We start from the raw sequence: 27,660 nt of genomic DNA on the forward strand, positions 1-27,660 counted from the left end.
TACCTTTAGTTCAGGTCATGATCTCAGGTCCTGGGATCTGGCCCCACATCAGGCTTCCTGCTCAGCAGGGAGTCTTCTCCCTCTGCCCCTTGGTTTTTTTTTCTCATGTTTTCTCTCTCTCTCTCTCTCAAATAAAGTCTTTAAAAAAAAAATCTGCCTTACTATATAGAGTGCAATTTTACTAATTCATTTATTTAACGATAAGTTTTATGGGGCATCTGGCTGGCTCACAGCAGAATATGCAACTCTTGATCCTTGGGTGGGAAGTTCAAACCCCATATTGGGTGTGGAGCCTACTTTAAAAAAGAAAGAAAAAAAAGAAAAGAAAGAAAAGAAAAGAAAAGAAAAGAAAAGAAAAGAAAGAAAAGAAAAGAAAAGAAAAGAAAAGAAAAGAAAAGAAAAGAAAAGAAAAAGAAAAGAAAAAGAAAGAAAAGAAAAGAAAAGAAAGAAAGAAAGAAAGAAAGAAAGAAAGAAGAAAGAAGAAAGAAGAAAGAAAGAAAGAAAAGAAAGAAAGAAAGAAAGAAAAGAAAAGAAAAGAAAAGAAAAGAAAAGAAAAGAAAAGAAACCCAAACCAGTACGTTATATAATGAACATACAGCAATGAAGAAAAACGTAAAATTTCCTGCCATCATGGAGTTAACACTCTATAGATTAGGTCTATCACAGATCATAGAGCTTAGTTACAGAACACACCTTTTCAGACTTTAAAGACACCTTGTTCTATCTTTATCTGGATCAATCTCCATAAACTGCCATTCTAGTAATGCTCTAATTAATTCCTGAACTTGTTTCATTTCTTTTTCCTTTTTACCTTTTCCAGGTGTATATTTTTCACATTTCCAATTCTTTATTCCAATATTCACTCTGGAGCCATACTGGTTTTAAATTCTCAACCCTTTATTTTTTAATATCTCATGGCTTCTATATTCAATATTTCTAGGTTCTGGAGAAGACATCAAAAAGTAAAAGAACAAGTCTTTCCATTCAGGGAGTTTTTATTTCTGTAGGCATTCGTATGTCCTCAAGAAACTGTCAGACCAGGATGAATGTACTATGGCCCATAGGGAGACATTAAGTGCTGCAGTGGTGAAAAGGCTATGATAACTAAATGAAATTTTCCAGTCCCTCGAAGAGAACTGAAATCACTTTCAGTTGGCAGGAATCAGAAAATGCTTATAGAGGAGACTTAATTAATTTATTTTTAAAAGTTAAATTAGGGACGCCTGGGTGGCTCAGTGGTTGAGTGTCTGCCTTTAGCTCAGGGCGTGATCCTCGAGTCCCGCATCAGGTTCCTTGCATGGAGCTTGCTTCTCCTCCCTCTGCCTCTCTGCCTCTCTGTGTGTCTCTCATGAATAAATAAATAACATCTTTTTTAAAAAAAAAAAAAAAAGTTAAATTATATTAGATAAAAGCTAATAAGCAGAATATGTTCTGTTCTATGCCTCTCCTAACTTTTGGTGGTTGCTGGCAATCCTTGGTGTTCCTAGGCTTATAGCAGCATACATCCAATCTCTGCCTCTGCTGCAACATGGCCTTGTCCCTGTGTGTCCTGTGTCTCTCCTTCTTTTCCTTTTTTCTTTTTAGATTTTATTTATTTGAGAAAGAGAGCGCATGAGCAGGGGCAGAGGGAGAAGCAGGCCCCACCGATGAGAGAGTACCATACAGGACTGGATCCCCGGGCCCTGGGATCATGACCTGAGCTCAAGGCAGACGCTTAATCGGCTGAGCCACCTAGGTGCCCTCTCTTCCTTTTTCTTATAAGGACATCAGTCTTTTGGATTTAGGGCCCAGCTACTCCAGTATGATCTCAATCTTAACTACTTACATGTGCAAAGACCCTCTTTCCAAACATGGTCACATTCTGAGGTTCTAGGCTGACATGAATTCGGGGAGGAAGGGCACTATTCAATCCAGTACAAGAAGTATGTTCCTAATTTATTTGTGATGTCTTCAGGAGGCCATTATCATAAGAACTAGGATTTGGGCCTTAGAGGGGAAGAAAGCAAAATGGTTGAGAGTTCAGTTCATGAAATTTGAATTCCATTTCTTCCTCTTCCCAGTGGCATAGCCTTGGAGACCACACCCTCTTTAGTTGATAATTTTCTCATCTAATAAACAGGGAGGAGTACTTCAGAGTGTTGGAAGGAGGATTAAGTGAAGTAATGTAAGCAATGCACTTAGCCTGGTACCTGGCCCAGAAGGGCAGGGCTTGGCTCACTCATAGGAACCTGACCTGTGCTATAGGGGGTGGTAAAGTGGGGGTTTCTGTTCACAGAAACAAAGATGATTCATCCTTTTCAACTAGGAGCTGGCTACAAGCACTGTTTGCAGGGCCACTTGCATTGTTTTCACTAATCATTTTGCTACTGAGATTTCTTCAGTCTGGTTGTTCAATATGAATGATTTACCACCACTGGTGACCCGCATTCCATAGAAATGCTGGATCCCACGTCATTATTCTTCAATGTCTAGCATTTCATTTTGCCCATCACCTTTATAACACTTTATTATTGCATTCCCCAAAACAACTGCTTAAATATAATAACTATTACCATCATCTTCTTCCTTAAGTTGTTTTGGAAAGAATACTATTTAAATATATAAATAAGCAATATCTTAAGTTTTATAAATGTTCTACATTATCTTATAACTCTTACAAGTGGAAAACCTAGTATTTTGTATCAATTTTTTGAAATGAGAAAATTGATCTTCAAAGTAGTTATACGACAGACTTTTTTTAAAAGTTATCTCTACACCCAACATGGGGCTTAACCTTAACAACCCTGAGATTAAGAGTCGCATGCTCTATGGGGTGAACCAGCCAGGTGCCCCAAAGTAGTTATATGACAAATACAACACTTCACTGTATCCTGATCAGTGGAGATGTCATATATCTTCCACAGTGCTTGGCTTTTATTGGCCATATTCTAGGAGTTCGTTGTTTATCATCTGGTAATGAAATATAAAAAACTTTAATTGATATATGCAGTCTGTGGTAGTCACTATTTTATCCTAAAGAAAACTATTATTCCTTTGAATATACTTAAAGTTGAAGGTTTTTTTCTTCCTTTTTAAAAAGATTTTATTTATTTATTCATGAGAGACACAGAGAGGGGGTGCAGAGACACAGGCAGAGGGAGAAGCAGGCTCCATGCAGGGAGCCCAAGGGGGACTTGATTCCAGGACCCCAGGATTATGACACGAGCCAAAGGCAGATGCTCAACTGCTGTGCCACCCAGGTGCCGTAAAGTTGAAGTTATATTGTCAAAATCTATATTGGTCTCCTGTTGTTTTGTTTAACACTCAATTTTGTTAGCTTGCTGTTTTCCAATATGCTCTACTGAGAATTTTGAAGGGGAAGTGACAACTTGAACAAACCCTTTGCTACTCATGATGCACTTTTATCTTTTACTACTTTTTTAAGTTTATTTTCAAGTAATCCCCAGTGGGGTGGCTTGAACTCATGACCCCAAGATCAAGAGTTGCAGCTCTTCCAACTGAGCCAGCCAGACTCCCTGATGCATTTTTATATGGTGAGTCCAAACTCTTGTATTTCACTGATTTTGCAAAGCGATGTACAAATGTAGCACAGGAATGCAGTACCCTTTAATGTTATGTTTCCAGTCATCAGATGGGCAAATAGTCTTTGGATTTTAAGTGACTTGAAGAATTTCTGTATGCTATTGCCTGTTATAAAGTGCATGATAATTAGGCAGGCAGGGAATTTTACAGAGTGACTTGACTTGTAGGACAAATCATGCATTAATTTCAAATCTCTGGAAGCCCAAGATTATGCATCTGGACCTAGAGAAGGAAAATGCACTAGAATGCCTGGCCACTGGGAACAAGTTGCCCAGGCTTTAGATTTGGTAGTTTGGCTGTACTTGCACCCCAGAGTGTATCTATACTATTCTTTCCGTTAGTGAGGACAGTGATTTCCATTTGCAACAGCTACCCCCTGGCAAGAAAATGCTTCAGAAGATCTCAGGGCATGTGTGCAGAGACAATACTAGACGGTTCCTGGGTCTTCTGAATTCAGCAGGAGGTGATCGGAGGACTTGTTTTCCCCATGTCTCGTTTCTGTGTCCGAGATGCGTTAGGCTGCTGTCCCACCACATATACATTTTCTAAACAGAACACAGATTTCATGAGTTTGTGGCTTCCCTAAACCTCCTTTTAAAAAACTCCTGGATGGTATTGCAGATGGAAGCGATCCCCGTTACTTTTTAAATCGCACTTTGCGAAGTCAAAAGATAAACATTTTTTTCAGATTTATTTCAGAACATTCTCAAACCTCAGGAATGCTGATTGATAGAAAGCCGCACACAGGAGGCAATTTAGCGACTGGGAGCGAAGAAGCACCCCTTGGCAGCGGGTCTGGGAGGGAGAAAGCCTTTCGGCCAGAGTTCCTTCGGAAAAGGACAAAAGAGAGACTTCCTGTCATTTCGATTGGTTTCCGCTCGTGGGATCAATATGGCAAAGCCCAGTTTCAGCAGATGCAAAGGGGGGGCGGGGGGAGCCTGCCTGGGTCCACACATCTCTCCGCGTCCAGGTGGAGTTGCGGGCTCCCTCCCCCAGGCTCAGCCCCCGCTTTCGCTCACCGGTATTTGCTTATGGAAATAAAGGGGGGGCGGGAGGCTCCGCCGCAGCCCAGTAGCCTCGGGGGAGGTGATCATTAACCTCCCCGGAGCCCGCGCGGACTGTGAGGCTGCGCCGCCCGCTGCACCGCCCGGCCCGCTGCCCCGGAGCTCGCCCCCGCGGGGACCTCCCGCTGCACCGCCCAGCCCGCTGCCCCGGAGCTCGATCCCGCGGGGACCTCCCGCTGCCCCGCCCAGCCCGCTGCCCCGGAGCTCGCTCCCGCGGGGACCTCCCGCTGCACCGCCCGGCCCGCTGCACCCCGAGCTCGCTCCCCCGGGGACCTCCCGCTGCACCGCCCGGCCCGCTGCCCCGGAGCTCGCTCCCGCGGGGACCTCCCGCTGCACCGCCCGGCCCGCTGCACCCCGAGCTCGTTCCCGCGGGGACCTCCCGCTGCACCGGCCCGCTGCCCCGGAGCTCGATCCCGCGGGGACCTCCCGCTGCCCCGCCCAGCCCGCTGCCCCGGGGCTCGCTCCCGCGGGGACGTCCCGCTGCACCGCCCGGCCCGCTGCCCCGGAGCTCGCTCCCGCGGGGACGCGGAATCATGAGACTGCGGCGACTCTTCCTTGCGGCTTGTGCTCTCATGCTGAGTCTCCTTGTTATCAACGGACAGAGACCAGGTAGGACTTTGATAGTCACTGTCCGTGCCCGTGTGAGCAGGGCGGACACGTACCTGTTGCAGGTCGCTTAGGGGTGCTTAGGGGTTTGGGTAAGAATGTAGGCTTTCCGAAGCATGCTATCCATCCTGTCGGGTCTGCTACTCGAATACCTTAAAAAGTAGGTGGATTTTAAAATGACGATGAGTATTTTACCACTGTTTTTCGAAATTCAAAGAAAAATTGATTCCCAAGTTACTTTAGGTATGTTGTCCTTGTAAGTAAAAAAAGAAATACAACTGTTGGGTCTATTGATTACAGAGATAAACAGACTTAATGGATTTTTAGGGAAAATGTAAAAGCCAAAGGGGTTGATTAGCAGAACATGTTGCTGGCTGGAGTAGGGGCAATGTTAACATTTTGAATTAACAACAGAAAGATCATGTGACAAAATACAGATGAAACCTTAAGTCAGATTATTATAGCTGTTATTTCTATAGTTACGTAATTATATATCTCACTTAAAAATGCAGCTTTTAGTATTATTGTGCTTACAGAGCCAAAAATGTCAAAAATATTTATGGTCAAGATAATAGCAATCGACTTGACACAATTTTCAAAGGTGGTATAGTTGTGTTGTTCTTACCAGCAAGAATTAGTAAACAGTTACTCTAATGTGCTTTTACTTCAAAATCAAATATCTAAGATTTCAAAGCCCTGGCAAGTTAAAAGAAAAGAAAGTGTTCTGACTCAGGGAAAAGCAAACCCAAATTTAAGGAGAAAGGTGGTAATATTTATTCCATGTCAGATTATTCAACTGGTAGCATACTTCTCCATTTAGAGCAGAAAAGGGCACATAACTGGTTAAAAATTCAGTCTCTCCCTTCTAGTTAATGAGAAGTTTGATCACTGAGGTTATTTCAAATGATGTCCCCGGGTTTGCCCTTTTGCATAAACAAGAAAAAAATGTACAAATCAGCAATTCAGAAAGCAGCTGGCCCCTGCTTACAGTTAATAGCAATTGCTAATCAAACTTCTGAACTCCAGAACACCTTGGACAATGTTCTTGTAAAGTATCTGTGATTAATTCATTACATTAGCTGAAAATCCAAGAGCATTTAGGAAGAAGTAATGTGGAAGGAGGAGGTTATTATAACTAGATCCTGCTGTTAACATGAGTTGTTAGGAATATTTTTCATATTTTTGCATCATGTTAATTTTTACATCACAATCACCTCCAAACAAGTACCAAATAATCACAATATAGTTTGGACCCAAAATATTCCCTTACATTCTCCAGATTAAACAATTCATTTTCTGAAATATGCTCTTAATATTTCCCTTTTTTTTCTCAGCTAATTTGGCAATGAGAAGAAAATTGCACAGACACAACTGCCTTCAGAGGAGATGTATGCCTCTCCATTCACGGGTGCCCTTCCCCTGAGGTATTTCTGATAGAAAATTGTTTTACTACATTTAGGCAATGTTCCAGATTAGATCTATCAAAGAAGGTTCATTTATATTTTGTAATATGTGATAATACCTTTAAGATGATATCAGTTCAAGGAATGCATCCTGACAAATGGGAATAGTGAATGACATGATATCTGAGAATTGTTCTAGTTGTTTAATGGGATAGATAAAGCAAATGTAGGAAAATCTTGATAATCATGGATTCTGAGTGATAGGGTGGGGATTACTCTTCTTGTGTTAAACAATTTCCTAATGAAAACTCAGGTACCCAGAGAATATAATTGTGATAGTATCTTTAAACAATCTGTTTTCAAAAACACTGAATAGCCCTGTAAGACACTAAGACCACTGAGTCCTTGAAAGCATTGGAACATATTTGCCCAATTACACCATATAGATGATGTACCATCCTCGATATTTTCATAGATTATTAAATAGTTTATTTTTCTTGACAATATTTGAGTGTATAAGATCAATTTAATATTAATACCATGGCAATTTTCCAGCCTTACACATAGAATTGGTCTTGATGGTTGTTGCATCTTTAAATTATGAAAAGAACTTTCCTCCTCCCCCCCCCTTTTTTTAATTCACTGAAAGACCAGTGATTTTTATACTACCACCACTATCAGTAATACTGCTTGAATCAATTAACTTCAAACACTGCCCAACTGTGTATTTCTTCATACTAAAAAATAAATGATGGGGCATTCCACTGTAATTATTTTAAGCTCTTTAATTCTTATAAAATATATCATCCTTTAAAAAAAATGCCATAGAAATATCTCTCAGCTGGTTAGCATACGCAGGCAATTGCTAAGTTAGCTTATTCAGTTGGTCTGTAGACTAGTGTTTATGGCACTATTCATTCAAGGAGAGAATGGTTGCCATGCCTCTTGTTTAATACATGCTTTTCAAACCTGGGGAATGTCCTCTAGTGGGACATTAAATGAAGGAGCAATTCAGTAATCATGTATCAAGAGGGCTAAGACAAAAAGCCAAGTTCTCTATACCTGTATCTGTAACAAATTACCCTTTGCTGTCAAAATAAGTTTGTTGGAAAAATCCAGAAAGATACAGTAAGAAATTCCTGAGAGGCCAACTAATAGGGGCTAAAACATTTTCTATCCTAAAGAATCCTTTGGCATGTGTCAATAATGCATTTCAATCTCAGATATAAACAGTGGTAAAATCTGTGCTTAGGAGAGAAGTTCAAGACTTTCCCAGCACTCCTCCACAAATAACAAAGAGGAGAGGAGGCAGTTCACAGTAGCAAGGGAATTCCTGCATATACTGAGAAAGATACCTTGCATAAGGCAAATAAAAGCCCTCAGTTGGCCACGGGTTGTATCAGCTTTCTCCACAAACCACCTGCCATAAAAACTAGGGTTGCAAGTAAACAAGACAGAGTAATGAAGTTTGAATTGTCAAAATTCAGGAAAATTTTGATCTATAAACCAAGTTTGTAAACCAAAGGGAAATCTAAATAGAACCTGTGTAAACCATGTAGTAAGAGAAGTCCTGTACAAAATTTGATTGTTGTAAAGAACTGCTCAGATTACAGCATCCATTTTCTTATTTCTGTTTAGACTACTTCTGCATTCCAGCTACAGTTCTTCGAAGAATGTACAGAACTCCTCTTTTGAAATCCAGTGATAGCATAAGAGCCAATGTGGGATGAATATTACGATCATTTTCCAAGGTCTTGCTCAACGAGGGCTATAATACCCAGTGCTGCCCTCAGATGTGAAACTACAATTGTCGTTCTAAATACTTGCACACTTTTTATAAGTCCTGCAACACAATGATTTGACTGCTGGCTAAATCACTGTAGACGTAGGTGTAGTGGAACTCTAAGGCGGAACCTCCCTTTCACTTATTCCCTCTGTTTTCTGAATGTTTTATTTGTCTGTTTATTAATTGTTTTTTCATGTAAGCCCTATGCCCAGCATTGGGCTTGAACTCAGGATCCCAAGATCAGGAGTGCTCGACTGATTGAGCCAGATAGCCACCCCTGTTTTCTGCATGTTTTAGATAAAAATCACACATGGTTATTTGATTCAGTTAGGGTCATGTAAGACTGGGAGAGGACAGGTGAGGTAAACAGTTGACTTTGGAAGTTGTCCAGATTAACCTTTGAAGGAGCTTAGCTTTTAGTTCCCTTAACAAGAATGCCCCATTATCTTTACTCTGTCAATTTTACCAACTCCTAGAGTCCTTCTCAGTGATCTTCAGTGACATTTCCTAACCCTTACAACTGAGTTAATTAAATAGAAAAATCTTGCTGTGTAAAATTCATTCTCTTCATAATTGTTTTTTCTTGCTGAAATATGTTGGTATCACATTCAGCCCTAAGTGAATTAGAGTGGAGGAAAACAAGAGAAAGGGTGTTGGGAAATTCAAGTTTATAGGCTAATGTGATAGTTTTAGAGTGGAAAATGAGGCAAAATCCTTAGATTCTCATGATTTTCCTCTTCTAGCCATGAAATCTCACTGTATCAAGGCTTTCACCTTTTTTTGAATATTTTATTTATTTGAGAGAGAGATCACAAGCAGGGGGAGTTGTAAAGGGAGAGGGAGAAAGAACCAGGCCACCTGCTAAATAGGGAGCCTGATGTGAGATTCGATCCCAGGACCCCCTGGATCATGACCTGAGCCAAAATCAGATGCTTAACCCACTGAGCCACCCAGGCATCCCATCAATACTTTTTTTTTTTTAAGATTTTATTTATTTATCATGAGAGACACAGAGAGGCAGAGGGAGAAGCAGGCTCCACACAGGGAGCCTGATGTGGGACTCGATCCCGGGTCTCCAGGACCACGTCCTGGGCTGAAGGCAGGCACTAAACCGCTGAGCCATCCAGGCGTCCCAATGCTTTTCTTTATAAATATGTACTCCAGGGGCGCCTGGGCAGCTCAACTTGTTAAGCACCTGCCTTTGGCTCAGGTCATGATCCCAGGGTCCTGGGATAGAGCCCCATGTGGCGCTCCCTGCTTCTCCCTCTCCCTCTGCCCCTCCCCTGGCTTGTGTTTCTCTCTCTCTCTCTCTCTTTCTCTCTCAAATAGATAAAATCTTTAAAATAAATTAAAAATACTCTAGATAACTATATAACCCAGTAATGAACACTCGATCTCACTTTTTTTAAAGTAATCTCTATACTTAACATGGGGCTTGAACTTACAACCCAGAGATCAAGAGTCGTATGTTCCACTGACTGAGCCAGCCAGGTGTCCCTATCTAGCTTTTTAATAATTGTGACATATGTTTATAGTATAAAATCTTTTCCTAACAGTATGAAAGAATGTAAAGTCAAAATTAAGTCTCTTTGGCCTTTTTCATTTCCCAGAGGCAGTGGCTATGAAAAGGTTTTGGTAAAGGTGGATTTAATTTTTTGTTTTGCAAAAAGATTTATTTGAGAGAGAAAGCTTGTAAGCAGGGGTGGGAGGGTGGGAGAGGAGGAGCAGAGGAGGGAGAGGGACAGAATCTCAAGCAGACTCTGCACTTAGCAGGGAGTCAGCGGAGTTGGGGGGCGGGGCGAGGGGAATGGGGTGGGGTGGCTACCCTGAGATCCCAACCTGAGCCAAAACCAAGACTCTGCGTAGCTTGGCTGAGCCACTCAGGTGCCCTGGTAAAAGTACATTTTAGTACATTATTTTAAATTGAGACCAGCTAGTACTCTCTTGTCACTCTTGATTACCATTCAAAATGTTAAGTACTTAGTATGTATTCTATTTTCTGCCTTATTCTTACCCCCTCAAAGTTATGGGCTTCTGACCTTTGACCAAACCTCTAGCCTCACCTGCCAATTCTTTCTGCAATTCTCCTATTTATTGTCTTGGCCCTTCTCACTCTCTTGCTGAACTGAAAGCCAACTTTCTAAAGCACAGAATCTCTACTCTTGTGGAGCATTTTATCTTCAACATTGGCAGGACTTTATGAGAACACCCCCCCCCCTTTTTTTTGCCTTAAGTTTATTTATTCATTCATTCATTCATTTTTAGTAACCTCCACACTCAATGTGGGGCTCAAACTCATGACCCCAAGAGTCGCATGCTCTTCGGACTGAGCCAGGCAAGTGCCTCTGGGAAAAACTCTTTTACTTACCCTTAGGCACCTCTGATTCCCAGTCACCTACATTTAAATCTCTAATGATCTCTAGTTTCCTTGAACTTCTTAACCTTTTCCAGCTCACAGCTAGAGATAATTTCTCTTCCCAGAGAAGATGGAGATCATCAAGCTTTAAAATCAGACTCCACACTCCAGATACATTTACATCTGCTACACTTCTATTTTCACTTCATAGTCTTTTAAGAGATTCCTCTCCTGAGTGTGGGTAATCTCTACATCTCAAGAATCTTAAGCTGACATTTATTCCCTTTCTTCCTCAGATTGTTCAGTATGTCAAAACTGATTGGTTTCATCTTTTAAAACGAGGAAAATAGGTGCACTGCTGACCCCATGGTGCTCTCTAGTGACTAGCCCCTGTTCTTCACTGCATGGCCAAGTTTCTTGAAAAAGTGGCTGTTTCTTTTCTTACTGTTTCAATACACTGCTACCCACTGCATTCTGGGAAAGATCCCCAGTGACTTTCTTCTCAATCCAGTGAACACGTTTTTATTCTGTCCTCAGTTATCTTGCTACAGGTCAAATAGTGAGTAGTCTTCCTTGTTTCAATGATACGATGCTCCCTTTTGATTATTTAACTCTGAAACAAATCACTATTTCTTAGTACCTGTACCAGGTGTCCAGTCATCTACGTGGGATCACTTTAGCTGTTCTAAGTCACCTCAAGTTCATGTCTACAGTGCATTTGCAAATCGCAAGCATGGCTTCTGCATAGCTTATTCTTATAACTCGGTTCTCTGTTCCAAAATCATAGATGTCATCAGGAAGGACTTTCCTTTCTTTGAAAAAGCAATACCAGGGTGCAGAGTCAGCTAAGTGCCCGACTCTCAGGTCATGATCTCAGGGTCATGAGATCGAGCCCTATGTCCCGCTCTGCAATATGCAGGAGTCTGCTTAAGTTTCTCTCTCCTCTGTCCCTTTTACCCATGCGTGCTCCCTCTCTTTCCCTCTCTCTCTCAAATAAATAAATCCTTAAAAAACAAAAAAAGGGATATCAAACTTTATTTTTTTAAAGATTTATTTATTTATTTATGAGAGACACACACACACACACAGAGAGGCAGAGACACAGGCAGAGGGAGAAGCAGGCTCCATTGCAGGGAGCCCGACGTGAGACTCGATCCCGGGTCTCCAGGATCGGGCCCTGGGCTGAAGGCAGCGCCAAACTGCTCAGCCACCAGGGCTGCGCCAAAATAAACTTTTATATAAAAAAGCAGTACCTCATCCTACCCAAAATACTTTTTCCCTTTTCCTGTTTTGTTTTTCTCCATGTCACCTACTGCCACCTGACATCACATATATTTACCTTGTCATTGTGTAGTATCATCTGCCTCTCTTCCTTAGAATGTAAGTTCCGTAGGAGCAGGGACTTTGCCTTGATTACAGTTATATGCCCAGTGACTGTAGTAAGCTCCACAGAAATATTTGATGAATGAACGAATGAATGCACACTTAAACTCTTCAATTACTCCCGTGCAGGTATTTCTCTTGTGTTCGCAGAATTTGGAGAATAATTGTAGAGCTATTATATATCAGATGTTTACTCTGTATCAAGCTCTGTGCTATGAAATATACATTTTACTGTCTCTGTGTAGATTTTTGAGACTCTGGTGCTCTAATATTCAGTTCTAGCTGGTTTCCCAGGCCTGTCATTTCTACCCTGAGATGTTTTTAAAAATTTGCTCCCTCCTCTTCATCTCTGTTACTATCTTAGTACCTGTTATATCTCTCCAGCATGACTTCAACTCCTTAACTGATCATTCCAGCCTCTAGTTCCACTTCTGGAAAACCCTTTTTTTTTCCTTTTATTATTCGATCTTCCCAAGCTGTAAATCCAATTATGTCTCATCTTGATTAAAATTCTTAACTGTCCCGGTAGTCTTCAGGACATAACAAAGTCTTCTACCTCCCATAAGTTAAAAAACAAGACCTTACAAAATATGCCTCTCCAGCACCATCTGTCACCTGTTCTCCCCTTCCCTCTCCTAGAGGGGATAAGAAAGGATTAACACTGGCGGTTGTGGATTCGAGCTGAGCTCTGTGGTCATTTGAGTGACCACAAGCTCACTCACTGGTGGTCACTGGTAAGTCACTTGTCCTCTTTAAGACCCCCACCACCGGCGCCTGGGTGGCTCAGTCATGATCCCAGTGTCTGGGGTCGAGTCCCACATTGGGCTCCCTGCTCAGTGGGAAGTCGGCTTCTCCCTTTCCCTGTATCCCTCCCCACTTTCCTTGCTGTCTCACACACACTCTCTCTCAAATAAATAAATAAAATCTTAAAAAAAAAAAGACAGCCCCCCCCCCCCCCGCCACTTCCAGACCTGTAAGAGGGAGCTAGTAACGGTATCAACTTTGCCATTCCACACCTAGCACATGGTAACTGCTGAATCAGTAGCAGCTACAGTTATTATTAACATCACTTTAGTCTATTCTTTACCTCTTGCTATTCTTCAAAGTACACTTCTGTCTGCAGTGTCCTTACTTTATTCTGGGTGTTAGTTCATCCTTCAGGAAACTTCCTGAGTTTGATGCCCCTACAATGTGTATTGGAGGTCTACATTTTGCTCTCAACCTATTTGAATAATTCTGTCAAAGTACCTGACTCACTGCTTTGTGACACCTTGTTAGCTGGCAGGACTCCTCCCTTCCTTCCTCAGCAGGATGCCAGTTCCCTGTAGGCAGAGTGTGGCTGTTCTGCTTTGTTGAATTAACATTTGTTAAGTGGAGCATCTACTGCAGGACAATGAGCAGGGGAGCCTTAGTTCAAAAGCTGGCCAGGAGGTAAATTGCAATAGAGAAATGTATTCCTCGAAGGTCCTGTGGGAAGGTCATGGAATGCCTGGAGAGGCCCCACCATGGGAAGGTTAAGGGAGAAGCAGACCTAGAGACAGACAAGCCCTAGGGCAGATGCCTTAATTACCTACAGGGTGGGGTGCTTTGGGATTCTGGTGGAGTGTTTCCGGTTCTTGGGCTAGGGTCTGATGGGTCAATTCAAACCAAAAGAGCAGAGTTTTGCTCCACAAGGGTTCTTATCTAAGGGATACAAAAGGGGATCCCTGGGTGGCTCAGGGGTTTAGTACCTGCCTTTGGCCCCAGGGTGTGATCCTGGAGTCCCAGGATCCACGAGTCCCGGGATCGAGTCCCGCGTCAGGCTCCCAGCATGGAGCCTGTGTCTCTATGATGAATGAATAAAATCTTTTAAAAAAAAATAAGGGATACATAAGATATACAGGGCCTGAGGACATGGGAGACTGGATCATAGGGCTATTGGAGAAGTGATATCGGGAGCTTACATTTCTTTGCCTGTGACTTTGCTGCTGGGCACAGAAGCTTGCTGGAGGGGCTAGTGTTGGTGCCAGACCTGTGCAGGCTGCTAGGCCACACAAAATGGACCCAGAGGGAGTAGTACCAAGATGTGGCTTAGCCAACTTCTTAATAGTGGGTTGTACTGATCTTTGCCTCATTAGCCAATGAAAGTGTCCCGCATACAGCAGGCACTCCATAAATGTTGCTAAAAGACATGAAATGAACCTTTTAGTTATTTTAGCATTTAAGACACCTGGGTGGCTCAGTGGTTGAGCGTCTGCCTTGGGCTCAGGGTGTGATCCTGGGGTCCTGGGATCGAGTCCCACATAGGGCTCCTTGCAAGGAGCCTGCTTCTTCCTCTGCCTCTGTCTCTGCCTGTCTGTGATTCTCAGGAATAAATAAAACCTTTAAAAAAAAATAGATTTACTACAGTGAGACCTGAAGGCACATTTTCACTTTACTTTCTTTCTTTCTTTTTTTAATTTTATTTATTTATTCATGATAGTCACACAGAGAAAGACAGAGAGGCAGAGACACAGGCAGAGGGAGAAGCAGGCTCCATGCACCGGGAGCCTGACGTGGGACTTGATTCCGGGTCTCCAGGATCGCGCCCTGGGCCAAAGGCAGGCGCCAAACTGCTGCGCCACCCAGGGATCCCTTCACTTTACTTTCTAACAGTAACTGACAAACTGAATTCTGATTTTCTATCTCTGTGCTCAGTGTTTCCTTGTAGGAACTGCTTCCCTCATCTCAAATTTAACCCTTTCCCTCCCTCAGAGCTCTTCTAAATTCCATTGCCTTTATGAGGTCCACTTGCATCCACTCAGGTTAAAATAATCTTCCACTCTGTCAACAATCACAGCATTTTTATCAGTGTCATTTTTAAAGGCATTTATTATGTTCTACTGTGTTTGGTCCAGATTTTATCAGTATTGGAATGTCCATTCCTTGATTGCAAGATTGGGCCCCTGAAGCTTGGAGCATAAATGTTTAAAACGTGTCAGTGTCCTGAAGGTGGTCCTAAATACAGGGGATTCCTGTGTGCACTATAATATCCATAGGGCCTCTTAAAAGGGAATGAAAGAGAGAAAAGTACTGTTTTCTCAATTAACCACGCTCAGGGAAAATCCTTCATGTTGCTAACTTACTGATGAAATAAAATTTTTCTATAAAAATCATGCCTTAATGATATTAAAAATATATTATATATTAAACATATGAAATGTAGGTAGAGGTTATAGGTGATATATTATTATAACAAATGTCTATTCCTGGGATCCCTGGGTGGCGCAGCGGTTTGGCGCCTGCCTTTGGCCCAGGGCGCGATCCTGGAGACCTGGGATCGAATCCCACGTCGGGCTCCCGGTGCATGGAGCCTGCTTCTCCCTCTGCCTGTGTCTCTGCGCCTCTCTCTCTCTCTGTGACTATCATAAATAAATAAATAAAAAAACAAAAAAAAACAAATGTCTGTTCCCCTACCAAAATGTGTGTATGATGGACTAAAGCCTAATTTCAAAGTTTTCTTCAGTTTGCAAGTTTTTGTTACAAAATGTCTTATAAGTTTTTCTGAGGATGTTTTCTTAAAGTGGCTGCTCTCTTTAAATTCTTTTTTTTTTATTTTAAAATTTAAAAATTAAAATTAAATTTTAAAATAAAAAAAAGTGGCTGTTCTCTATCATACTCAGGTATCTACAATTTCTTTGTAGCATCAATCTTTTGTCTTAGTTTGTTCTCAGTTACGTATTCAGGTAATGATCTACTGATATCTAGTTAATTTTATTATTACATAACAGTAACATATTTGAAAAATATTCCTAGATAATAGCAAGTGAATATTTATTGGTCTTTAGGGGATGAGAAAAATAAGATTGCTTATTGTTAACTATTTCAACACATTTCACTCTTGGATGTATTTTTTTTTAATAGTGATGCATGGTATTATTGAATGCCACAATTCTTTCAATACTATCTGTAATATAGGGGATCCCTGGGTGGCTCAGCGGTTTCGCGCCTGCCTTTGGCCCAGGGTGCGATCCTGGAGACCCGGGATTGACTCCCGCATCGGGCTCCCGGCATAGAGCCTGCTTCTCCCTCTGCCTCTCTCTCTCTTCTATGTCTATCATAAATAAATAAATCTCTAAAAAAATATATCTTCAATACCATCCGTAATATCAAAATGTAAAGATGAATTCTGAAGTTCCTGATCTTAATAAAATTATGAACAATTGTCACTAGAAACAAATTCTTGTCAGTGTGTCCCTCAGAATATTGCTAATTTTTTTTTTGAAGGTTTTATTTTTTATTTGACAGAGAGACTGTGAGCACACAAGAAAGGGAGTGGGAGAGGAGCCCACTGTGGGGCTTGATCCCAGGACTCTGGGATCATGACCTGAGTGTGGAACCAACTGAGTCACCCAGGAGGCCCTATTTTATTTTATTTTTTTAAGATTTTATTTGTTTGAGAGAAAGAGAGAGCACAAGTGGGGGGAGAGAAGAGAGGCAGAGAGAGAAGCAGACTCCCCTCTGAGCAGGGAGCCCAACGTGGGGTGCCCCAGTATATTGCTCATTCATAATTAAAATCCTTGATAGTTTATACCTGTTATCACTCAGAATATCTATACCGATTTATAAATAAAATAATGTAAACCTTTATCCTGCTTTGTTAAAAATCTTTTTAAAAGATTTTATTTAAGTGAATAAGAGTGGGCGAGAGAGAGCACAGAGGGAGAAGCAGACTCCCCTCTGAGCAGGGAGCCCGACGTGGGGCTCTAGCCCAGGACCCCAAGCTCACAATCTGAGCCGAAAGCAGACGCTTAACCGACTGAGCCACCAGGTGCCTCTGTTAAAATTTTATTAGAAAAAAAAAAAAATAGGCAAAATATAGAGGCTTTCCCAAGAACTCTTCCTCCACTGGAGTCTCACCCATGCATACGCAGTCATACCAGGAGCTTGGTCAGCCACAGCCGCCACTCCAACCTCCTCAGGCCTTCCAGAGTACCCGCCATCCTTCTCCAGACACACTGGTCCTCATGAGTCTTTCCTTCCTCCAGCTAAGACTCTATAATAGAGTCAAGACTCTATAATTCATTATTTCCATGAGCGTTGCCAATATCACAAGTCGCCCTGCTGCTCTGTTTTCATCACATTGTTCTGGATGAATCCTGAGGTCTTCATCAGGCATGTTAACTGCTGCTGAAGAGGACACAAGAAGCCAGAGAGGAACCACTTTTATATCCATCATCTCCACTCACCACCCAGCAAGCCTGCTGCATTTCTGTCATCAGCTTGCTGCCTCATGCTCCGCCATCACTGGTTCTTACTTTTTCTACTCACCTCTGGTTTCAGATCTTTCTCTTTTGCATTTTCAGCAGGTGGCCTTGCCTCTTACATTACAGAAAAGAGAAGTCATCAGATGGTGTATCCCTCAACATCCCAGCACCAAACTAGAGTCCTATCTAATCCACGTCCCACCCTGCTCACCCTCATCCTCCTCTTCCCTCCTGCAGCCATGGAAAGCACGGCCATTCCTTCATCTGTGTTGTGGGTCCCGGCCGTCCCTTCTTACTTTCTCAGGAACCTGAAACTGCCACTTAAGCATTTTCTTCATTCTCCTTGCTCTCTGGATTACTTATCACCAAGGATGGAGGTTTAAATGCTGATAAGACTACATACTAAAACAAACACCACACACCCGTGCATTTCTCAGTGAATGCTCTCAAACCAGTCTTTTGTGGTCCGCATTTCTGATCCATTATTTTCTTTTTTAATATTTTTAATTGTTTTATTTATTTAAAGTAAACCCTATACCCAACAGGGTGCTTGACCCAATATCAAGAGTTGCATGCTCCATCAACTGAACCAGCCAGGCACCCTATCTGATCCATTATTTTCCATTCACATTTCAATCCACTCTAATCTATTTTATACCTTCTTTAAAATAGCCATCTGGGTGCCTGTGTGGTTCTGTCCGTTAAGCATATGACTCTTGATTTCAGCTCAGGTCATGATCTCCGGGTCTTGGGATCAAGCTCTGCCTCAGGCTCTGTCCTCATTACAGAGTCTTGCTGGAGATTCTCTTTCTCCTTCTCTCCCAAATAAATAAATCTTTAAGAAAATAAAATAAAATAAAATAAAATAGCCATCAATCACCTTCAGCTTTCTAAATTAAGGTTTTTTTATTCTTCCTTTTTTTTTTTTTTTCCCTCAGGAGAATTTAACAACTGACTACTTGGGCTACAAAAATCTCTTCCTTTAAATTTCTGACAGCATACTTCTACTTTTCCACTAAGTTTGCAGCTAACCCTCTGACTCCTAGGCAGGCTTAATCATACTTAAAAGGCTTGCAAGCTCTAGTTTTTCTCTGCCCTCTTCTACTGTTTTAAGCATTCCTTTTTTTTTTTTTTTTAAGGTTTCAGCATTTACTTTTTTTTTTTTTTTAATTTTTATTTATTTATGATAGTCAGAGAGAGAGAGAGAGAGAGAGAGAGAGGCAGAGACACAGGCAGAGGGAGAAGCAGGCCCCATGCACCGGGAGCCCGACGTGGGACTCGATCCCGGGTCTCCAGGATCACACCCCGGGCCAAAGGCAGGCGCTAAACCGCTGCGCCCCCCAGGGATCCCTTTTTTTTTCATTCAAGTGTTGTTGAAACAGTGTTTCAACCATTCATTTGGCCTCAATCACCTCTTTACATTGACTGATAATATTCTAGGGGGCGGGGTGGGGGGGAGACCATCCAAATGAGAACAAGTAAAGCCTATTTATTCAGAGTTTGCTTGAGCAAGGAGTCAGCCACTGTCATTCATATTTGGCAGAGGACCAAGAATAGGCAAGGGAGTTAGAAAGTTTTATGGTGAAAAAAGCCTTCCGGCTTTGAGGTATGGGGAAGTTGGAGTCAGGCTACCTAGAAGTAGGGCTTCCTATGTGATTGGTTTGGGGTGCATATATGGCTTTCTTTGTTTAGTCCAGAATTCTAATCAGAGGAAAGATGGGGCAAAATTAGGGAACCTGGTAGTTATGGAACAAATCTTGACCATTTGAGGCCAGTTGCTCCATAGATTATGGTTTGGCTTCCTGGACTGGTTGCTATAGAGTTGTGGGTCAGGGTTCTGTTTTAACATATGGTCAGGCCATTGTCCATTTGTCTGTTCAGTCTCTCCATTCCAGATTTATTTCATCTCTAGTTCACAACTCGAAGGCCTCTCTACTGTCTGCCTTGCACCATCCTCCTCATATCTACTTTTGCTTCTCTTCTATCCATTCTTCATATTACAGCTTCATACCACTCAAGACCCTTAAGGTTTTTCTCATTACTGTTACATTTAAAATAAAACTTTATTTTTTTAAGACTATATTTTTAAGTAATCTCTACACCCAGCATGGGGCTTGAACTTACAAACCCAAGCACGTGCTCCACCAACAGAGCCAGCCTGGTGCCCCAAAATAAAATTCTTTTTTTTCTTCCCAAAGTAAAATTATTATTTTTTTAAAGATTTTATTTATTTATTCATGAGAGACACAGAGAGAGCAACAGAGACATAGGCAGAGGGAGAAGTAGAATCCCTCCAGCAGGGAGCCCGATGTGGGACTCGATCCCAGGACTCCAGGATGCCAGGATCACGACCTGAGCCAAAGGCAGACACTCAAACCCTGAGCCACCCAGGCGTCCCTCAAAATAAAATTCTTAATGTAGCCCATAAAACTGTGCATGATCGAGCATCTCTCCAACCCTATCCAACGTGACTCACTGACTGTATCTGTGAGTTTATCAAGTATGTCCTGTTTTCTTTTCACTTCAGAGCTTTCACATATTATTTCTCTGGATCTAGGATCTAGGTTGTTCTAGCCCTTCTCTTCACCTAGTTTATTCCTACTCAATCAAGAAGACTTTGATCGAATGTCACTTCACTTGTGTGTGCACATACGTGTGCGTGTGTGCGCACATGCACATGTACCATTTATAACATCTCTCATTACAATAGCCCGAGGAACTATGGAGTTCTTTAGGTTTCATGTTTCATTATATAGTGTAATTGTAGGGGCTCTTGGCTGGCTTAATGGGTAGAGCATGCGACTTGATCTCAGAGTTGTGAGCCCCACATTGTGTGCAGAGATTCCTTAAAAATAAAATCTTTTTTTAAAAAAGGAAGGAAATTGTATTAGAGCTTTCAACTTTATGTGTACTCATTTTTTTCTCTAATAGTAACATTTTTATATATATAAATTATATATATGTAAACACAGGTAATTTAAACACACGTGTAATGCATTTATCATCTTGCCTCTTGAGGTTGCTAAACTTAGATGCATTTATTTGTGGATCTAGAGATAGTCCTTTTTTTTTAAGATTTTTTTTTTTTAAAGTAATTTCTACACCCAGCATGTGGCTCAGACTTAAAATCCCAAGATCAGGAGTCACAAGACCTATAGACTAAGTGAACCAGGCACCCTAGAAGACAGCCTTTTTGAATGACTTCAGTTTCATTGTCTGGGCAGCCTTCATTTATTTAACTTGGTTTTTGGTGGATGTTTATTTATTTATGCTATTTTGAATAGTGCAATGAACATGTATGCACTCATCTTGCACGCTTGTACATTTACTTACAAAACATTTCTAAAAGAATCACTGGGACATGCATGTTTTTTAATGTTTTGGATATTCACATAGTATAAAATTTACCCATTTAAGTTGTACAGTTTAATGGTTTTACTATATTTAAGTAATTGTGCAACATCATGGTAATTATTTATAAAAAGCATTTTCATCACCCCATAAAGAAATACTCATACCGATTAGCAGGCACTCCCCTTTTCTCCCCAGCTCTCTAATCCTAGACAACCACTAAACTACTAATACTACAGATTTGCCTATTCTGGACATTTTATATAAATATTCTTATATTTTTTTTCTCTTACAATCAGCTTGTTTCACTTAGCTTAATGTTTTCAAGATCTATCCATATAGTAGCAGATATCGGTACTCATTACTTTTAACTGACTAAATAAAATCCTATTGTATAGAAAAATCACATTTTGTTTATCCAGTCATTATTATTTTCACTATTTGGTTATTAGGAATAATTCTACTCTGAACATTCATTTATAATATTTTTAAGTTTATTTATTTATAATCTCTACACCCAACATGGGGCTTGAACTCATGACCCCAAGATCAAGAGTTGCATGTTCTACTGACTGAGCCAGCCAGGCGCCCCTAGTTCATAAAATTTTTGTTTGAACAGATGTTTTCATTTCTCTTGGGTATTTACCTAAGAGTGAAATTACTGGGTTATATGATTATTCTATGTTTAACTTATTGAGGAACTATTTTCCATAGTGGTTGAAGCATTTTACATTCCTACCCTATAAAGGTTCCAATTTCTCCACATCCTCACCAACACTTTTTATTATAACCATCCTAGAGGTTGGTAGAGTAGTCCAACCTCCCCGCCCCCGCCCCAATTTATCCATGATCTTGTTGTTCATGGTTTCAGGTACCTGCAGTGAATTTTGGTTCAGAAGATGATTCTCCTTCTGACCTGTCTTAGAAGGTCAATAGTTGCACAATACATTACAATGCCATTCCCCTCACTTCATCTCAATATGTAGACTTTTTTTTTTTTTAAGATTTTACTTATTTATTCATGAGAGACATAGAGAGAGAGGCAGAGACACAGGCAGAGGGAGAAGCAGGCTCCATGCAGAGAGCCCGACGCAGGACTCGATCCTGGGTCTCCAGGGTCAGGCCCAGGCTGAAGGCGGCACTAAACCACTGAGCCACCCGGGCTGCCCTCATTATATAGACATTTTACCATCTCACATTACAACAAGAAAGGATGGGTATAGTGTAGTATCTTGAGAGAAAGACCACATTCACATAACTTTTATTACACTTTGTTATAATTACCATATTTTGTTATTAGTTATTGTTAATCTCTTACTGTGCCTAATTTATAAATTAAATTTTATCATAGATATGTATGAATAGGAAAAAAACAGTATATATAAGGTTTGGCCCTATCCATGGTTTCAAATATTCACTGGGGCCTTGGAACACATCGTTGAGATAAGAGCGACTACTATTATCTCATTGTGATTTCGATTTGCATGTTCCTAATAACTAATGATGTTGAACAGCTTTTCATGTACTTCGGCCATTTGTCTACCTTCTTTGGAGAAATGTCTTCAAAATCTTTGCCCATGTTTCAATTGGGTTACTTGTCTTTGTTTTGAGTTATAAGAATTCTATTTTGAATACAAGGCCTTATCAGAGATATCATTTGTAGTTATTATTTTTTCAAACATTTTATTTATTTGTTTGAGAGAGAGTGCACAGCAGGGGAGCAGCAGGCAGAAGGAGAGGAGAAGCAGGCTCCCCAGTGAGCAGGAGCCCGATGCAGGGCTCGATGCAGGGCTCAATGCAGGGCTCAATGCAGGGCTCTATCCCAGGATCCTGAATCATGACCTGAATGCAAAGGCAGATACTTAACTGGTAGAGCCACCCAGGCACCCCTATGATTTGCAATTATTTTTTTTCCCATTCTTTGGGTTGTCTTTTCACTTTAGTAGGGTCTATCCTTGAGCATAAAAACTGTTAGTTTTGGGCAGCCCGGATGGCTTAGCAGTTTAGCACCGACTTCAGCCCAGGGCGTGATCCTGGGGACCCAGGATCGAGTCTCATGTCAGGCTCCTTGTATGGAGCCTGCTTCTCCCTCTGCCTGTGTCTCTGCCTCTCTCTGTATCTCTCATGAATAAATAAATAAATAAAATATTTTAAAAAATTGTTAGTTTTGTTAGAGTCAGATTTGTCTGTTTTTCCTTTCGGCTTCTTGTGCTCTAGGCCTCATGTTTTTTTTAAAGAACAGGCAGAGGGAGAAGCAGACTCCGTGCAGGGAGCCTGACGTGGGACTCGATCCCAGGACTCCACTGAGCCACCTGGGCTGCCCTAGGCTTCATGTTTTAAAATCACTGACTAGGGGATCCATGGGTGGCTCAGCGGTTTAGCGCCTGGCTTGGGCCCAGGGCGTGATCCTGGGGTCCCGAGATGAGTTCCGCATTGGGCTCCTTGCGTGGAGTCTGCTTCTCCCTCTGCTTCTGTGTCTCTCATGAGTAAATGAATAAAATCTTTAAAAAAAAAAAAAATCCACTGACTACTCCAAGGTTACAAATATAACTTACACCCATATTTTCTTCTAAGAGTTTTGTAGTTTTATCACATTATGGCTGAGTTATGAATTGTTCATCACTAATGTATAGAAATACAATATGATTTTTGTTTATTGATCCTAAATCTTGTGAACTTAGTGAAATTGATTCATTCTCATAGTTTTTAGTAGGTTCCTTAGGATCTGCTGTGTATGAACTCATGTCATCAGCAAATAGATACTTTTTTTTTTTTAAGGTTTTGTTTTTAAATAATCGCTACCCCCAATTTGGGACTTGAACTCAAAACTCCAAGATCAAGAGTCACATCCTCTATAGAGTAAGCCAGCCAGGCGCCCCTACTTCCTTTCTAATCTGGATGTCTTTTATTTCCCTTCCTTGCCTAATTGCCCTAATTAGAATCTCTTGTACAATGCTGTATAGAAGTGGTGAGAACAGTCATCTTTGTCTTAATTTGATTTTAGATGGAAAGCATTCAGTCTCTCACCATTAAGTATGTTAACTGTGGGTCTTTTTAAATGTGCTTTATCAGGTTGAAAAAGTTCCCTTTTATTCCCAGTTTGTTGAAAGTTTTTATTGTGAAAGAGGAGTACTGAATTTTAACTTTTTTTTCCTCTGTAACTATGGAGATTATCTGCATTTTTGTCTTTTATTCTATTGAAATTGTATGTGACATTAAATTATTAAATGTTTGGGGGAAAAACTGAACATTTGGTAAAACTCACCAGTGAAGTTATCTGGACTAAGGCTTTTTTTTCTTTTTTAAAATCTTTTATTTAAGTTCAATTTAATTAACACATTCTGTATTATTAGTTTCAGAGGAAGAATCCAGTGATTCATCAGTTGCATACAACACCCAGCGCTCATCACATCAAGTACCCTTCTTTCTGCCCATCATCCATCCAGTTACCCATTCCCCCACCCATTTCTCTTCCAGCAACCCTGTTTCCCATAGCAAAGAGTCTCTTATGGTTGCCTGCCTCTGTTTTTGCCTTTTTAAAATTTTTCCTTCCCTTCCTCTATGTTCATCTGCTTTGTTTCTTAAATTCCACATATGAGTGAAATCATACCTAGAGCTTTTCTTTGTGGGAAGTTTTTTAAATTGTTAGTATGATCATTTTTACTTGTTTGTAAAACAAGTAAAAATGCTTACTCAGATTTTTTATTTCTGAGGCACCTGGCTGGCTCAATCAGTAGAGCATGTGACTCATGATCTTGGGGTTGTGAGTTTGCCCCACGTTACACATACAATTTTGTTAAAATTATTACTTTCTACAATTTTAGGTCCTTTAAGTCTGAGAGAAGGAAGAAGAAATACATATAGAGTTGTTGCATTAGCCTTCTTATTTACCACTTCCAGTTCTTGTCATTAGGTATTTCTGGTGTCTCTGTCTGTTCAGGGTGCTCTAACAAAGTATACCACAGACTAGGTAGCTTATGAACAGAAATTTATTTCTCCCAGTTGGGGAGGCTGGTTCATAGATGTCTATCTTTTCACATGGTGGAAGGGACTAAGGAACTCTTTGGATTCTACTCTATAAGGGCACTAATCCCAGTCGTGAAGGCTCTACCCTTGTGGCTTACTCACCTCCCAAAGGTCCCACCTCCAAATACTATCACATCGCCAATCAGGTTTCAATATGTGAATTTGGGGAGCACACAAACATTCCATTTACAGCACTTAAATCAGTGTTTCACCATTTGCTCTATTCTCTCAATTTCCATATTCTCTCAATTTCCAAAGACTTTAAAAGCCTTTTTTTTTTTAAAGTAGGTTCCATTCCCAACATGGAGCCAATGTTGCGCTTGAACTCTCCACCTGAGATTAGAACCTGAGCTGAGATCAAGAGTCCAACATTGACCAACTGACTCATCCAGGAACCTTTTAAAATACATTTTTAAAGAAAACTTTAGTGGCACCTGGCAGGCTCAGTTGGAAGTGTAACTCCTGATCTCAACATTGTGAGTTTGAACCCCATGTTGAGTGTACAGATTACTAATAAATAAATAAACTTAAAAAAAAAAGGTTTTTCATCAGCTAAGGTTGTTTCACTGGGAAGAAGGGTCACAGAGCTTCTTATAACATTTAAGAACCCTCCAGGTTATACATTTTTTTTTAAGTGAATTCTGTGGCCACCATGGGCTTGAAGTTACAACCCCCAAGGGATCAGGAGTTGCTCACACTACTTCCTGAGCTGGATAGGTGCTCTCGATTATGCATATTTTAAACATGCATACCTAGTAATATATTGCTCTGTAGAAAAGCTACACCACCTTATATTTCCAATAGCAAGTTATGAGAAAGTGTATTCCCCTCGCTTTTGCCAACACTGCATGTTAACAATGTTTTTAACCTTTGCAATCTGATGAGCAAAAAGACCATCTTGTTTTTATGTTCTAAATTTAGGCAGCCTGAGGTGATTACTAGAAGAGGCATACTTGCATTGTTTTTTACTGCTAAATTTGTTATGTTGACACCTCACCATGAGTGTCAGGAAAGTGAAATGTTAAGGAGGTGGAAGCTTCCAAAAATGCCTTCACGTCTTCTGGAGGGGGCCAAAACAAATTGCCTAGGGAAACCTTGTTACCAAGAATTGTCTTCCTGTAAAAGAACCATTTTTCTCTTTAAAAAGGAGTTTTACGAGGGTGGGGATGAATGGGTGACAGGCACTGAGGGGGGCACTTGACGGGATGAGCACTGGGTGTTATTCTGTATGTTGGTAAATTGAACACCAATAAAAAATAAATTTATTATTAAAAAATAAAAATAAAAAATAAAAAGTAGTTTTATGTTGCCCTACCGTTTATTTAAAACATCGCTAAGCACTAATTATTAAGTAGTTTCTTAACGTCAGAAGTTTCCCATGGACCGTTTTACCTGTTAAAATACCTCAAATTAAGATAATTGCTTCTGGAGGTGCCTGGTTGTCAGTAGAGCATGTGACTCTTGGTCTCGGGGTTGTGAGTTCAAGCCCCAGGTTCGGCATGAAGCCTACTTGAGAAAAAGATACTGGTTCTGGTATGTTTTCGTTGGCCTCCTCCAAATAAATTGTCTTACCTGGTACAAATATCGGGAATCAAATCCAAAATATTAAGAAAAAAATAGCTGAGACTGCTACTGTGGATCACTGAGCAAAGGGTGAAAAATAATTTAATGAAAAAAAATATCTTTAACAAATTCAGACTTTTGAAGGAAAATAGGTGTTTCTATATTGAAAGGTAAGAAAATATAAAATTGCTTTCAGTGCACTGAAAAACCTTGGCAAATTTTCATAACGTGTTATCTGTTAAAAAGAAATTAAGAAAAAAATAAAAAGAAATTAAGCATGGGTAAATTGGTTCTTATTATAATATATTTCTTTCTCCTTTGCCTTCCCAATGTAGATCTTCTCTAGGTAACCACACCTGGTCTGCCATAAGAGGAGTGAAGGAAAGATACCCACCCACACCATAGTGTGATTGCTTAGAAGTTCCTGTACAAAAAGGAATCATTTGAAAGCATCTGGGATGGTTTACTGGTTTTACAGGATTCTCCCTCATTTCCCTTCAGAGGGGAAAATAACAAATTCAAAAGCAATTCTTGTCTGAAGCACAATTATTTGGTTGCATAACAAAAATCTTTTTCTGCACATTACTATTCAGAGGATAAAAAGAAAAATACTTTTTAATGTCTTAGAACTCTCCGGTAATAAAAAGTATAAGAATTTAAAACTTTTCTTTCATCGTCTTATAATTCTCCAAAAGTATTAAAATAAATATTTGTATGTTTAAGTGTTCTTTTTCCAAAAATGCTAAAGCTGAAATCAAATGCTTTTGACCATTTGGCTTTACAGAATAGGGAAACATTAATTGGTTATAATTGATTATTTATATGGAGAGACTAAGAAAGAAGCTATTGAGGGATGCCTGATGGTTCCGTGGTTGAGCGTCTGCCTTTGGTCAGGGCATGATCCAGGGTCTGGGGATCAAGTCCCACGTCCAACTCCCTGTCAGGAGCCTGCTTCTCCCTCTGCCTATGTCTCTGCCTCTGTGTCTCTCATGAATAAATAAATAAAATCTAAAAAAAAAAAAAAAAAGCTATTGATTACTACCAATTTTATATTGTGGGCTTTAATGTTTGTGAAAGTATTTTTTTTATTTTGAATAATATCCATAAAGTTGTAAAAAAAAGGTTTGAAATACTAATGAAAATGTCCATTTCTGATATCTCTCATCATGTAATTATAAGAAGCCAATGTCTGATTTCCTTTGAAGTTCTTTTAGGTCTTCTTAAGTTGTTAATTTGTATTTATTAAAAGACAGCTCAGTAGCATAAAGTTTTTATTTTGCTGTAAGTTAATTCCAGGTGTGAAAATTACAAATTC

The 27,660-nt window shown here is 40.5% G+C and overlaps 2 protein-coding genes across 3 annotated transcripts in view; one reads left to right on the top strand and one right to left on the bottom strand.

Moving 5' to 3' along the window:
• Positions 1–27,660, bottom strand: part of TRIM61 (tripartite motif containing 61) — a 211,285-nt gene that overhangs the window by 148,717 nt on the left and 34,908 nt on the right.
• Positions 5,097–27,007, top strand: APELA (apelin receptor early endogenous ligand). 2 transcript variants are annotated; one of them, XM_035699276.2, is made up of 3 exons: positions 5,097–5,255; positions 6,587–6,676; positions 26,681–27,007. In XM_035699276.2, the coding sequence occupies exons 1-2, from the start codon at positions 5,180–5,182 to the stop codon at positions 6,673–6,675; spliced, it is 165 nt and encodes a 54-aa protein (XP_035555169.1). In that variant the 5' UTR covers positions 5,097–5,179; the 3' UTR covers position 6,676; positions 26,681–27,007. The 2 variants fall into 2 exon arrangements, with proteins under 2 accessions (XP_035555169.1, XP_035555170.1); XM_035699277.2 differs by lacking the exon at positions 26,681–27,007 and adding an exon at positions 8,294–9,371.

This window comes from Canis lupus, chromosome 15 (genome assembly GCF_003254725.2).
Source record: "Canis lupus dingo isolate Sandy chromosome 15, ASM325472v2, whole genome shotgun sequence".
NCBI classification, from domain to species: domain Eukaryota; kingdom Metazoa; phylum Chordata; class Mammalia; order Carnivora; family Canidae; genus Canis; species Canis lupus.

Excerpts from the sequence above, each read along its gene's own strand:
- APELA (XM_035699276.2), top strand. The coding sequence starts at position 5,180 with ATGAGACTGCGGCGACTCTTCCTTGCGGCTTGTGCTCTCATGCTGAGT. Across the intron at positions 5,256-6,586 it reads TATCAACGGACAGAGACCAG|CTAATTTGGCAATGAGAAGA; the intron begins GTAGGACTTTGA and ends TTTTTTTCTCAG.